This window comes from Salmo salar, chromosome 05 (assembly GCF_965601325.2).
Source record: "Salmo salar chromosome 05, fSalSal1, whole genome shotgun sequence".
NCBI classification, from domain to species: Eukaryota; Metazoa; Chordata; class Actinopteri; order Salmoniformes; family Salmonidae; genus Salmo; species Salmo salar.
In genome coordinates, this window is record NC_138295.1 from 87,358,439 (window position 1) to 87,373,820 (window position 15,382).

General features: G+C 47.8%; 1 protein-coding gene across 4 annotated transcripts in view; it reads right to left on the reverse strand.

Annotated features, from left to right (window-relative positions):
* LOC106592223 (kinesin-like protein KIF13A) overlaps positions 1–15,382 on the reverse strand; it is a 267,758-nt gene that overhangs the window by 52,967 nt on the left and 199,409 nt on the right. For 2 of the 4 annotated variants that reach the window (XM_082975856.1, XM_082975854.1), the window contains exons 22-26: positions 11,925–12,101; positions 10,548–10,699; positions 10,197–10,329; positions 6,627–6,773; positions 2,437–2,472 (exon numbers count right to left, since the gene is read on the reverse strand). In XM_082975856.1, coding sequence (XP_082831982.1) covers positions 2,437–2,472; positions 6,627–6,773; positions 10,197–10,329; positions 10,548–10,699; positions 11,925–12,101 — 645 coding nt within the window. The remainder of the gene's footprint in view (positions 1–2,436; positions 2,473–6,626; positions 6,774–10,196; positions 10,330–10,547; positions 10,700–11,924; positions 12,102–15,382) is intronic. The other 2 variants (XM_082975857.1, XM_082975855.1) reach the window with 1 other exon arrangement.

Sequence of the window (15,382 nt, forward strand, 5' to 3'; positions counted from 1 at the left end):
TAGTCTCCTGTCTCCTACCCCCTACCCCTCTAGTCTCCTGTCTCCTACCCCCTACCCCTCTAGTCTCCTGTCTCCTACTCCTCTAGTCTCCTGTCTCCTACCCCTCTAGCCTCCTGTCTCCTACCCCTCTAGTCTCCTGTCTCCTACCCCCTACTCCTCTAGTCTCCTGTCTCCTACCCCCTACTCCTCTAGTCTCCTGTCTCCTACCCCATACTCCTCTAGTCTCCTGTCTCCTACTCTAGTCTCCTGTCTCCTACCCCCTACTCCTCTAGTCTCCTGTCTCCTACCCCTCTAGCCTCCTGTCTCCTACTCCTCTAGTCTCCTGTCTCCTACCCCCTACTCCTCTAGTCTCCTGTCTCCTACCCCCTACTCCTCTAGTCTCCTGTCTCCTACCCCATACTCCTCTAGTCTCCTGTCTCCTACTCTAGTCTCCTGTCTCCTACCCCCTACTCCTCTAGTCTCCTGTCTCCTACCCCTCTAGTCTCCTGTCTCCTACCCCCTACTCCTCTAGCCTCCTGTCTCCTACCCCTCTAGCCTCCTGTCTCCTACCCCTCTAGTCTCCTGTCTCCTACCCCCTAGTCTCCTGTCTCCTACCCCCTACTCCTCTAGTCTCCTGTCTCCTACCCCATACTCCTCTAGTCTCCTGTCTCCTACTCTACTCCCCTCTCCTACCCCCTACTCCTCTAGTCTCCTGTCTCCTACCCCCTACTCCTCTAGTCTCCTGTCTCCTACCCCCTACTCCTCTAGTCTCCTGTCTCCTACCCCCTACTCCTCTAGTCTCCTGTCTCCTACCCCCTACTCCTCTAGTCTCCTGTCTCCTACCCCCTACTCCTCTAGTCTCCTGTCTCCTACCCCTACAGTCCCCTGTCTCCTACCCCTACCCCTCTAGTCTCCTGTCTCCTACCCCCTACTCCTCTAGTCTCCTGTCTCCTACCCCTCTAGTCTCCTGTCTCCTACCCCTCTAGCCTCCTGTCTCCTACCCCTCTAGTCTCCTGTCTCCTACCCCCTACTCCTCTAGTCTCCTGTCTCCTACCCCCTACTCCTCTAGTCTCCTGTCTCCTACCCCATACTCCTCTAGTCTCCTGTCTCCTACTCTAGTCTCCTGTCTCCTACCCCCTACTCCTCTAGTCTCCTGTCTCCTACCCCCTACTCCTCTAGTCTCCTGTCTCCTACCCCCTACTCCTCTAGTCTCCTGTCTCCTACTCCTCTAGTCTCCTGTCCCCTACCCCCTACTCCTCTAGTCTCCTGTCTCCTACTCCTCTAGTCTCCTGTCTCCTACCCCCTACTCCTCTAGTCTCCTGTCCCCTACCCCCTACTCCTCTAGTCTCCTGTCTCCTACTCCTCTAGTCTCCTGTCTCCTACCCCCTACTCCTCTAGTCTCCTGTCTCCTGTCCCCTACCCCCTACTCCTCTAGTCTCCTGTCTCCTACTCCTCTAGTCTCCTGTCTCCTACCCCCTACTCCTCTAGTCTCCTGTCTCCTGTCCCCTACCCCCTACTCCTCTAGTCTCCTGTCTCCTACTCCTCTAGTCTCCTGTCTCCTACCCCCTACTCCTCTAGTCTCCTGTCTCCTACCCCTCTAGTCTCCTGTCTCCTACCCCCTACTCCTCTAGTCTCCTACCCCCTACCCCTCTAGTCTCCTGTCTCCTACTCCTCTAGTCTCCTGTCTCCTACCCCTCTAGTCTCCTGTCTCCTACCCCTCTAGTCTCCTGTCTCCTACTCCTCTAGTCTCCTGTCTCCTACCCCCTACTCCTCTAGTCTCCTGTCTCCTGTCCCCTACCCCCTACTCCTCTAGTCTCCTGTCTCCTACCCCTCTAGTCTCCTGTCTCCTACCCCCTACTCCTCTAGTCTCCTGTCTCCTGTCCCCTACCCCCTACTCCTCTAGTCTCCTGTCTCCTACCCCTCTAGTCTCCTGTCTCCTACTCCTCTAGTCTCCTGTCTCCTACCCCTCTAGTCTCCTGTCTCCTACCCCTCTAGTCTCCTGTCTCCTACCCCCTACTCCTCTAGTCTCCTGTCTCCTACCCCTCTAGTCTCCTGTCTCCTACCCCTCTAGTCTCCTGTCTCCTACTCCTCTAGTCTCCTGTCTCCTGTCTCCTACTCCTCTAGTCTCCTGTCTCCTACCCCCTACTCCTCTAGTCTCTACTGTCTGCAAGCACATGACCAGAAGCTGGTTTCCATCCATCATGCCTCGTCATCATCATTGGCAGTAGTTAGGGGTTGAACATTTCTGGGAAATCTAAAACAATTCCAAGGTTTTCCAGAAATCCCAGTTGGACGATGCCTGGATTTCCTGTTTATTCCATCTGGAAAACCTAGGATTTTAGTTTAAGTTGTGGGAATGTTGCTACCCTCGCTGTAGTAGGAGGCAGCACCATCCATCATGCAGCAGCAGTAGCAGCAGCAGCAGCAGTAGCAGCAGACTGAGGAGTTACAGTATACCTGATAACTATCCATATCTCCATCCTCTTCCTCCCTCTGGCAGGACAGAATACAGCACAGTACAGTACACTCAGTCAGTCAGTCAGGCAGACAGACAGACAGGAGTAGCCTACATACCTCTCCACTGTCTGCAAGTTGCTCTGGATAAGAGCGTCTGCTAAATGACCAAAATGTCAAATGTAAATCCACTTCAACTCTGGGTAAGTGTCAGTGGCCTGGAGATGTCACTGGCTGACTAATCACATTGTTGTTTTTCCTCTGGAAGTGTGTGTAGCAGTGGGGGTAAAAGGCTGCTTCTTGGTCCTGCTACATAAAAATGACCTCCCAGATCATGTGTATGTAGAATGACTGAGAAGCTCAGTTCTGGTGACTTTTAAAAGGACATCATACTCCAAAATGAATCGACATAAAATGATGCTGACACCATGTAAAATATCATTTCCATCTCCAGAAATAATCCCAATAACATATTGGAGCAGGCATACAGCCGATACATGGTCCATATGATCAGGCATGCTATTAACAATAGGCATGATCCCCTGTAGCCCAACTGATGCAGCCTAGTGGCTGTAAATAAATAGGCTGAACAACGGGGTTGTCTATCTGCATTTACCCTATTGGTCTAATCATTAGCTAGATCTCAGATGTGATCTTTTAACTAGATAGCATCCTATTGATGCATTTGATGTCCCATATAATGTAGGCCTACCTGTTAGGGTGACGTGGGGTAAACCGCCACCCAGCCTGTACTTCTCACAGAAACCACTTCAAGTCACCATTTTCCCTGGTTGCCACTACTCTAAAAGTGTAATCTGTCTCATATATTTTTTTAAAGTCACTCCCAAAACATGATTTTGAGGTAGGGTGGACCTTTACCCATAAAAAAAACTCAGGGTACAAAACCATCTATTTTGTGAAGTACACCAGTCCCTCCTGCTGCAAAGCACCCCCACAACATGATGCTGCCACCCTGTGCTTCACGGTTGGGATGGTGTTCTTTGGCTTGCAAGCCTCCCCCTTTTTCCTCCAAACATAACGATGGTCATTATGGCCAAACAGTTTTACTTTTGTTTCATCAGACCAGAGGACATTTCTCCAAAAAGTACGATCTTTGTCCCCATGTGCAGTTGCAAACCGTAGTCTGGCTTTTTTATGGTGGTTTTGGAGCAGTGGCTTCTTCCTTGCTAAGTGGCTTTTCAGGTTATGTCGATATAGGACTCGTTTAACTGTGGATATAGATACTTTTGTACCTGTTTCCTCCAGCATCTTCACAAGGTCCTTTGCTGTTGTTCTGGGATTGATTTGCACTTTTCGCACCAAAGTACGTTCATCTCTAGGAGACGCGTCTCCTTCCTGAGCGGTATGACGGCTGCGTGGTCCCATGGTCTTTACACTTGCGTACTATTGTTTGTACAGATGAACGTGGTACCTTCAGGCGTTTGGAAGGTTGAGGTCTACAATTATTTTTTCTGAGGTCTTGGCTGATTTCTTTAGATTTTCCCATGATGTCAAGCAAAGAGGCACTGAATTTGAAGGTAGGCCTTGAAATACATCCACAGGTACACCTCCAATTGACTCAAATGATGTCAATTAGCCTATCAGAAGCTTCTAAAGCCATGACATCATTTTCTGGAATTTTCCAAGGTTTTTAAAGGCACAGTCAACTTAGTGTATGTAAACTTCTGACCCACTGGAATTGTGATACAGTGAATTATAAATGAATTATAAGTCTGTAAACAATTGTTGGAAAAATTACTTGTGTCATGCACAAAGTAGATGTCCTAACCAACTTGTCAAAAATATAGTTTGTTAACAAGAACTTTGTGGAGTGGTTGAAAATCGAGTTTTAATGACTCCAACCTAAGTGTATGTAAACTTCCAACCTCAACTGTATATAGATTCTATTCATGACTTGTTTTGCTTGAAGAGGAAAAGTGAATGTAGAATGTTCTAGCCTCTTCAAGTGCGCCTCGGCAGAAATATTTGTTATATATTATGTTACATATTTTTTGGGGGTGTGGCCGCAACGATTTTGGTGTGGCGCAGCGCCACAGCTAAAATGACTGCAGCGGAAACGCTGTAGTCAATTTAAGGTGAAAAATTGTAGTCCAACTAGAGGATAGCCTAATCAGATCACTCAGTGGATTCGATTGATACACAACAGACAAATATGTAGACTTTTCTACATTCTACACAGCAGATGAATATATTTCTATGGTTCCATCATTCTACAGATGTCTCCCTCCAGTGGAATAATTGATGACTGGCACCTTTCCTTCCCTACACCAGACAGCTTTGTCATGATAGCCTAAGGATCCTCCATCTGAAAACTACAGGATGCAGAGATTGATTACTGCTAGGATTTCATCATGTCCAGATACACAGTAGATATCTCCAGTCCACCATTAGGCAGTAGAACTGTAGTCTAGTGCTACAGTCTCATCCCAGGGCCTGGTGTGTGTGTGTGTCTCTGTGTATCTCTGTGTGTGTCTGTGTGTCTCTGTGTGTGTGTGTGTGTGTCTCTGTGTGTGTCTGTGTGTCTCTGTGTGTGTGTCTGTGTGTCTCTGTGTGTGTGTGTCTCTGTGTGTGTGTGTGTGTGTGTGTCTCTGTGTGTGTGTCTGTGTGTTACAGTAATATGAACCCATACATTCTGCAACATTCATTAGATTTACAGCAGCCCATGATTTAGCCATGTCAGTAGGCCCAGAACCAGAATCACCACAGCTAGTCACACCACCAACACCACCACCATCACCACCATCTAACCACCACCATCAACACCATCATCACCCCCGTCTAACCATCACCATCTAACCACCACCACCACCATCACCCCCGTCTAACCACCACCATCTAACCACCACCACCAACACCACCATCATCATCACCACCACCACCATCACCACCACCACCACCACCATCACCACCACCACCACCACCACCACCACCACCGTCTAACCACCACCATCACCCCCGTCTAACCACCATCACCTCCACCATCACCTCCACCACCACCATCACCACCACCACCACCGTCTAACCACCATCACCACCACCACCACCGTCTAACCACCATCACCACCACCACCACCGTCTAACCACCATCACCACCACCACCACCGTCTAACCACCACCACCACCACCGTCTAACCACCATCACCGTCTAACCACCACCACCACCACCGTCTAACCACCATCACCACCACCACCACCGTCTAACCACCATCACCGTCTAACCACCACCACCGTCTAACCACCACCACCATCATCACCACCGTCTAACCACCATCACCACCACCATCACCTCCACCACCACCATCACCACCACCACCACCGTCTAACCACCACCACCATCATCACCACCGTCTAACCACCACCACCATCTAACATCTCCATCATCATCATCACCACCACAACCACCATCACCACCATCATCATCACCAACACCACCACAACCACCATCACCATCACCACCATCATCACCAACATCATCATCATCACCACAACCACCATCATCATCACCACCACCACCTCCATCACCGCCATCACCTCCACCATCACCGCCATCACCTCCACCACCACCACCATCACCACCACCACCGTCTAACCACCACCACCGTCTAACCACCATCACCACCACCACCGTCTAACCACCATCACCACCACCACCGTCTAACCACCATCACCACCACCACCGTCTAACCACCATCACCACCACCACTTAACCACCACCACCACCGTCTAACCACCATCACCACCACCACCACCACCACTTAACCACCATCACCACCACCACCACCACCGTCTAACCACCATCACCATCACCACCACCACTTAACCACCATCACCACCACCACCACCGTCTAACCACCATCACCACCACCACCACCGTCTAACCACCATCACCATCTAACATCTCCATCATCATCATCACCACCACAACCACCATCATCATCACCACCACCACCTCCATCACCGCCATCACCTCCACCATCACCACCACCACCATATACAGCACATATAACACCATAGTTGTATATTATAAAGAGGAAGCAAATCTGATATACAACATTGCCACACTGACACATCTCTTACAAACTCTTATTATAGAAATATGCTGTGTGTGATTGTGTAGTGGTGTGTGTGTGTGTGTACATGTAACTGTGTAGTAGTGTGTGTGTGCCACTGACCTGGTAGCTGTCCAGGGGTCTCTGTAGCTTGGTGGAGCGTGCTGACACACAGCCGATAGAGACAGACAGAACAGCCTCCACCAGCAGAGGCAGAGTCCCAGAGTCCTGCACCTGCTTCACACACACCTGCAGCCTGCGCGAGTGACCCTGAGAACACACACACCATCCATATAACCTGCTTAACATACAGACGGCCAATTACAATGAAGAGAAACACAGAAGAAAAGCAGGAAATTAGACGCCGCTCATCTTTTCCCTTCATTTGGGGATTGAGCCAATGAGGCATTTACTGGATCTACACAACCCATGTCATGGGACCTGGCTTCATCTCCACATCACTCTACTTTCAAGGGCTGAAAACATCTGACAAACTATACTTTATGAGTGAAATGTCCCTTTAAATGTAGCTTTAGCACTGCTTATTTATTGGTGTCTGTGCTGTCCTGTTACCTGTCTGAGCTGGAACACTCCTCCAGTCTGATGTCCTTCCCTGTCCTGTTACCTGTCTGAGCTGGAACACTCCTCCAGTCTGATGTCCTTCCCTGTCCTGTTACCTGTCTGAGCTGGAACACTCCTCCAGTCTGATGTCCTTCCCTGTCCTGTTACCTGTCTGAGCTGGAACACTCCTCCAGTCTGATGTCCTTCCCTGTCCTGTTACCTGTCTGAGCTGGAACACTCCTCCAGTCTGATGTCCTTCCCTGTCCTGTTACCTGTCTGAGCTGGAACACTCCTCCAGTCTGATGTCCTTCCCTGTCCTGTTACCTGTCTGACCTGGAACACTCCTCCAGTCTGATGTCCTTCCCTGTCCTGTTACCTGTCTGACCTGGAACACTCCTCCAGTCTGATGTCCTTCCCTGTCCTGTTACCTGTCTGAGCTGGAACACTCCTCCAGTCTGATGTCCTTCCCTGTCCTGTTACCTGTCTGAGCTGGAACACTCCTCCAGTCTGATGTCCTTCCCTGTCCTGTTACCTGTCTGAGCTGGAACACTCCTCCAGTCTGATGTCCTTCCCTGTCCTGTTACCTGTCTGAGCTGGAACACTCCTCCAGTCTGATGTCCTTCCCTGTCCTGTTACCTGTCTGAGCTGGAACACTCCTCCAGTCTGATGTCCTTCCCTGTCCTGTTACCTGTCTGAGCTGGAACACTCCTCCAGTCTGATGTCCTTCCCTGTCCTGTTACCTGTCTGAGCTGGAACACTCCTCCAGTCTGATGTCCTTCCCTGTCCTGTTACCTGTCTGACCTGGAACACTCCTCCAGTCTGATGTCCTTCCCTGTCCTGTTACCTGTCTGAGCTGGAACACTCCTCCAGTCTGATGTCCTTCCCTGTCCTGTTACCTGTCTGAGCTGGAACACTCCTCCAGTCTGATGTCCTTCCCTGTCCTGTTACCTGTCTGAGCTGGAACACTCCTCCAGTCTGATGTCCTTCCCTGTCCTGTTACCTGTCTGAGCTGGAACACTCCTCCAGTCTGATGTCCTTCCCTGTCCTGTTACCTGTCTGAGCTGGAACACTCCTCCAGTCTGATGTCCTTCCCTGTCCTGTTACCTGTCTGAGCTGGAACACTCCTCCAGTCTGATGTCCTTCCCTGTCCTGTTACCTGTCTGACCTGGAACACTCCTCCAGTCTGATGTCCTTCCCTGTCCTGTTACCTGTCTGAGCTGGAACACTCCTCCAGTCTGATGTCCTTCCCTGTCCTGTTACCTGTCTGAGCTGGAACACTCCTCCAGTCTGATGTCCTTCCCTGTCCTGTTACCTGTCTGACCTGGAACACTCCTCCAGTCTGATGTCCTTCCCTGTCCTGTTACCTGTCTGAGCTGGAACACTCCTCCAGTCTGATGTCCTTCCCTGTCCTGTTACCTGTCTGAGCTGGAACACTCCTCCAGTCTGATGTCCTTCCCTGTCCTGTTACCTGTCTGAGCTGGAACACTCCTCCAGTCTGATGTCCTTCCCTGTCCTGTTACCTGTCTGAGCTGGAACACTCCTCCAGTCTGATGTCCTTCCCTGTCCTGTTACCTGTCTGAGCTGGAACACTCCTCCAGTCTGATGTCCTTCCCTGTCCTGTTACCTGTCTGACCTGGAACACTCCTCCAGTCTGATGTACTTCCCTGTCCTGTTACCTGTCTGACCTGGAACACTCCTCCAGTCTGATGTCCTTCCCTGTCCTGTTACCTGTCTGAGCTGGAACACTCCTCCAGTCTGATGTCCTTCCCTGTCCTGTTACCTGTCTGAGCTGGAACACTCCTCCAGTCTGATGTCCTTCCCTGTCCTGTTACCTGTCTGAGCTGGAACACTCCTCCAGTCTGATGTCCTTCCCTGTCCTGTTACCTGTCTGACCTGGAACACTCCTCCAGTCTGATGTCCTTCCCTGTCCTGTTACCTGTCTGACCTGGAACACTCCTCCAGTCTGATGTCCTTCCCTGTCCTGTTACCTGTCTGAGCTGGAACACTCCTCCAGTCTGATGTCCTTCCCTGTCCTGTTACCTGTCTGACCTGGAACACTCCTCCAGTCTGATGTCCTTCCCTGTCCTGTTACCTGTCTGAGCTGGAACACTCCTCCAGTCTGATGTCCTTCCCTGTCCTGTTACCTGTCTGAGCTGGAACACTCCTCCAGTCTGATGTCCTTCCCTGTCCTGTTACCTGTCTGAGCTGGAACACTCCTCCAGTCTGATGTCCTTCCCTGTCCTGTTACCTGTCTGAGCTGGAACACTCCTCCAGTCTGATGTCCTTCCCTGTCCTGTTACCTGTCTGAGCTGGAACACTCCTCCAGTCTGATGTCCTTCCCTGTCCTGTTACCTGTCTGACCTGGAACACTCCTCCAGTCTGATGTCCTTCCCTGTCCTGTTACCTGTCTGACCTGGAACACTCCTCCAGTCTGATGTCCTTCCCTGTCCTGTTACCTGTCTGACCTGGAACACTCCTCCAGTCTGATGTCCTTCCCTGTCCTGTTACCTGTCTGAGCTGGAACACTCCTCCAGTCTGATGTCCTTCCCTGTCCTGTTACCTGTCTGAGCTGGAACACTCCTCCAGTCTGATGTCCTTCCCTGTCCTGTTACCTGTCTGAGCTGGAACACTCCTCCAGTCTGATGTCCTTCCCTGTCCTGTTACCTGTCTGAGCTGGAACACTCCTCCAGTCTGATGTCCTTCCCTGTCCTGTTACCTGTCTGACCTGGAACACTCCTCCAGTCTGATGTCCTTCCCTGTCCTGTTACCTGTCTGAGCTGGAACACTCCTCCAGTCTGATGTCCTTCCCTGTCCTGTTACCTGTCTGAGCTGGAACACTCCTCCAGTCTGATGTCCTTCCCTGTCCTGTTACCTGTCTGAGCTGGAACACTCCTCCAGTCTGATGTCCTTCCCTGTCCTGTTACCTGTCTGAGCTGGAACACTCCTCCAGTCTGATGTCCTTCCCTGTCCTGTTACCTGTCTGAGCTGGAACACTCCTCCAGTCTGATGTCCTTCCCTGTCCTGTTACCTGTCTGAGCTGGAACACTCCTCCAGTCTGATGTCCTTCCCTGTCCTGTTACCTGTCTGAGCTGGAACACTCCTCCAGTCTGATGTCCTTCCCTGTCCTGTTACCTGTCTGAGCTGGAACACTCCTCCAGTCCCGATGTCCTTCCCAGGCTGCATCTCTACATCAGAGTAGTCCCCCTGCTCATTCAGCTCCTGGATAGAAACCCACAGCTCAATACGACGAGACACCTCACTCCACCTGCAGGGACAAATCACATTGGACTTATTTGTCACACATTCATTAGTCACATGTGCCGAATACAGCAGGTGTAGACCTTACCGTGAAATGCTTCCTTACAAGCCCTTACTTACACACAACAAGCATGTGACGGGTGAGTGTGTGTGTGTGTGGTGCATGCCTTCATGTATCCTTGAGATTATACACATATGCATGTGCTCTACACACTGTGTGTGTACCTGTCTCGTAGTGTGCGTGTCTTGGCCAGCAGTGCGTCCAGCTCCCAGAGAGAGCGTCCGTTTCCGGCACAGCGGTGACCCCACACCTCGATGGCCAGCGCCCCGTCTGCGATGAACTCTAAAAACTCCTCTGTCACATGGATCACATAGTCCTACACACAGAGATATACTATATCAAACATCAACGATGAGCAGATCACATAGTCCTACAGACAGAGATACTATATCAAACATCAACGATGAGCAGATCACATAGTCCTACACACAGAGATACTATATCAAACATCAACGATGAGCAGATCACATAGTCCTACACACAGAGATACTATATCAAACATCAACGATGAGCAGATCACATAGTCCTACACACAGAGATACTATATCAAACATCAACGATGAGCAGATCACATAGTCCTACACACAGAGATACTATATCAAACATCAACGATGAGCAGATCACATAGTCCTACACACAGAGATACTATATCAAACATCAACGATGAGCAGATCACATAGTCCTACACACAGAGATACTATATCAAACATCAACGATGAGCAGATCACATAGTCCTACACACAGAGATACTATATCAAACATCAACGATGAGCAGATCACATAGTCCTACACACAGAGATACTATATCAAACATCAACGATGAGCAGATCACATAGTCCTACACACAGAGATACTATATCAAACATCAACGATGAGCAGATCACATAGTCCTACACACAGAGATACTATATCAAACATCAACGATGAGCAGATCACATAGTCCTACACACAGAGATACTATATCAAACATCAACGATGAGCAGATCACATAGTCCTACACACAGAGATACTATATCAAACATCAACGATGAGCAGATCACATAGTCCTACACACAGAGATACTATATCAAACATCAACGATGAGCAGATCACATAGTCCTACACACAGAGATACTATATCAAACATCAACGATGAGCAGATCACATAGTCCTACACACAGAGATACTATATCAAACATCAACGATGAGCAGATCACATAGTCCTACACACAGAGATACTATATCAAACATCAACGATGAGCAGAAACATGAGAATAATGTGACATATGGGCCCTGGTCTAAAGTAGTCAGCTATATAGGGAACAGACTGCCATTTGGGACGCACACATATTCCAACCAGAATCCTCAGCGTCAGTGTCAGCCAACAGAGGATGATGTGAAATAACTTTTCTAAAATTCATTGGTTTTCCAGAAATCCCAGTTGAAGAGTCCTGAAATCAGGACGGGATCAGGAGGAAATCCAGATTCCTCCAATAGGGATTTCTGGAAAACGTGGGAATTTGAGTAAAGTCCCCATAATGTTGTAACCCTATGTTCCCTACCTTGCAGTGGTCGAAGCGGACGGTGAACTGGGCGTCGGGGGTGCGGGGCGTGGTGGGCGTGTCTGGGCTGACCATGGGCGGGGCCACTGTAGGCTCCGCCCCCTCCCAGAAGGTGTACTGGCAGAAGACGAAGTTGGACAGGTTGACAGGCAGCCCCGTGGCCTCCCTGATACGCACCTGTAGTAGAAAAACACCATGAAGAAGATGACTTTATTGTCCAATCTACACAGATCCACTGTTCTCCTGTTTATTCCACATCCTCCGAAAGACACACAGACACATACTGAGGAGTTCTATATACTGAGGAGTTCTATATACTGAGGAGTTCTATATACTGAGGAGTTCTACATACTGAGGAGTTCTATATACTGAGGAGTTCTACATACTGAGGAGTTCTATATACTGAGGAGTTCTACATACTGAGGAGTTCTATATACTGAGGAGTTCTGCATACTGAGGAGTTCTATATACTGAGGAGTTCTATATACTGAGGAGTTCTATATACTGAGGAGTTCTAGCATACTGAGGAGTTCTATACTGAGGAGTTCTATACTGAGGAGTTCTGCATACTGAGGAGTTCTAATACTGAGGAGTTCTCATACTGAGGAGTTCTACATACTGAGGAGTTCTATATACTGAGGAGTTCTACATACTGAGGAGTTCTATATACTGAGGAGTTCTATATACTGAGGAGTTCTATATACTGAGGAGTTCTATATACTGAGGAGTTCTATATACTGAGGAGTTCTGCATACTGAGGAGTTCTATATACTGAGGAGTTCTGCATACTGAGGAGTTCTACATACTGAGGAGTTATGCATACTGAGGAGTTCTACATACTGAGGAGTTCTACATACTGAAGAGTTCTACATACTGAGGAGTTCTACATACTGAGGAGTTAGAACAGAGGACAGTTCTACATACTGAGGAGTTCTACATACTGAGGAGTTCTACATACTGAGGAGTTCTACATACTGAGGAGTTCTACATACTGAGGAGTTAGAACAGAGGACAGTTCTACATACTGAGGAGTTAGAACAGAGGACAGTTCTACATACTGAGGAGTTCTACATACTGAGGAGTTCTACATACTGAGGAGTTCTACATACTGAGGAGTTCTACATACTGAGGAGTTCTAATACTGAGGAGTTCTACATACTGAGGAGTTCTACATACTGAGGAGTTCTACATACTGAGGAGTTCTACATACTGAGGAGTTCTACATACTGAGGAGTTCTACATACTGAGGAGTCTAGAACAGAGGACAGTTCTACATACTGAGGAGTTCTACATACTGAGGAGTTCTACATACTGAGGAGTTCTACATACTGAGGAGTTAGAACAGAGGACAGTTCTATATACTGAGGAGTTCTACATACTGAGGAGTTCAACATACTGAGGAGTTCTACATACTGAGGAGTTCTACATACTGAGGAGTTCTACATACTGAGGAGTTCTACATACTGAGGAGTTAGAACAGAGGACAGTTCTACATACTGAGGAGTTCTACATACTGAGGAGTTAGAACAGAGGACAGTTCTACATACTGAGGAGTTCTACATACTGAGGAGTTCTACATACTGAGGAGTTCTACATACTGAGGAGTTCTATATACTGAGGAGTTAGAACAGAGGACAGTTCTACATACTGAGGAGTTCTACATACTGAGGAGTTCTACATACTGAGGAGTTCTACATACTGAGGAGTTCTACATACTGAGGAGTTCTATATGCTGAGGAGTTCTACATACTGAGGAGTTAGAACAGAGGACAGTTCTACATACTGAGGAGTTCTATATACTGAGGAGTTCCACATACTGAGGAGTTCTACATACTGAGGAGTTCTATATACTGAGGAGTTCTATATACTGAGGAGTTCCACATACTGAGGAGTTCTACATACTGAGGAGTTCTATATACTGAGGAGTTAGAACAGAGGACAGTTCTACATACTGAGGAGTTCTACATACTGAGGAGTTCCACATACTGAGGAGTTCTACATACTGAGGAGTTCTACATACTGAGGAGTTAGAACAGAGGACAGTTCTACATACTGAGGAGTTCTACATACTGAGGAGTTCTATATACTGAGGAGTTCTACATACCGAGGAGTTAGAACAGAGGACAGTTCTACATACTGAGGAGTTCTACATACTGAGGAGTTCTACATACTGAGGAGTTCTACATACTGAGGAGTTCTACATACTGAGGAGTTCTACATACTGAGGAGTTCTACATACTGAGGAGTTAGAACAGAGGACAGTTCTACATACTGAGGAGTTCTATATACTGAGGAGTTCTACATACTGAAGAGTTCTACATACTGAGGAGTTCTACATACTGAGGAGTTAGAACAGAGGACAGTTCTACATACTGAGGAGTTCTACATACTGAGGAGTTCTACATACTGAGGAGTTCTATATACAGAGGAGTTCTACATACTGAGGAGTTCTATATACAGAGGAGTTCTACATACTGAGGAGTTCTACATACTGAAGAGTTCTACATACTGAGGAGTTCTACATACTGAGGAGTTCTACATACTGAGGAGTTAGAACAGAGGACAGTTCTACATACTGAGGAGTTCTACATACTGAGGAGTTCTATATACTGAGGAGTTCTACATACTGAGGAGTTCTACATACTGAGGAGTTCTACATACTGAGGAGTTCTACATACTGAGGAGTTAGAACAGAGGACAGTTCTACATACTGAGGAGTTCTACATACTGAAGAGTTCTACATACTGAGGAGTTCTACATACTGAGGAGTTCTACATACTGAGGAGTTCTACATACTGAGGAGTTCTACATACTGAGGAGTTAGAACAGAGAACAGTTCTATATAGTGAGGAGTTAGAACAGAGAACAGTTCTATATAGTGAGGAGTTAGAACAGAGAACAGTTCTACATAGTGAGGAGTTCTAGATACAGAGAACAGTTCTATATAGTGAGGAGTTAGAACAGAGAACAGTTCTATATAGTGAGGAGTTAGAACAGAGAACAGTTCTATATAGTGAGGAGTTAGAACAGAGAACAGTTCTATATAGTGAGGAGTTAGAACAGAGAACAGTTCTATATAGTGAGGAGTTAGAACAGAGGACAGTTCTATATAGTGAGGAGTTAGAACAGAGAACAGTTCTATATAGTGAGGAGTTAGAACAGAGAACAGTTCTATATAGTGAGGAGTTAGAACAGAGAACAGTTCTATATAGTGAGGAGTTAGAACAGAGAACAGTTCTATATAGTGAGGAGTTAGAACAGAGAACAGTTCTATATAGTGAGGAGTTAGAACAGAGAACAGTTCTATATAGTGAGGAGTTAGAACAGAGAACAGTTCTATATAGTGAGGAGTTAGAACAGAGAACAGTTCTATATAGTGAGGAGTTAGAACAGAGAACAGTTCTATATAGTGAGGAGTTAGAACAGAGAACAGTTCTATATAGTGAGGAGTTAGAACA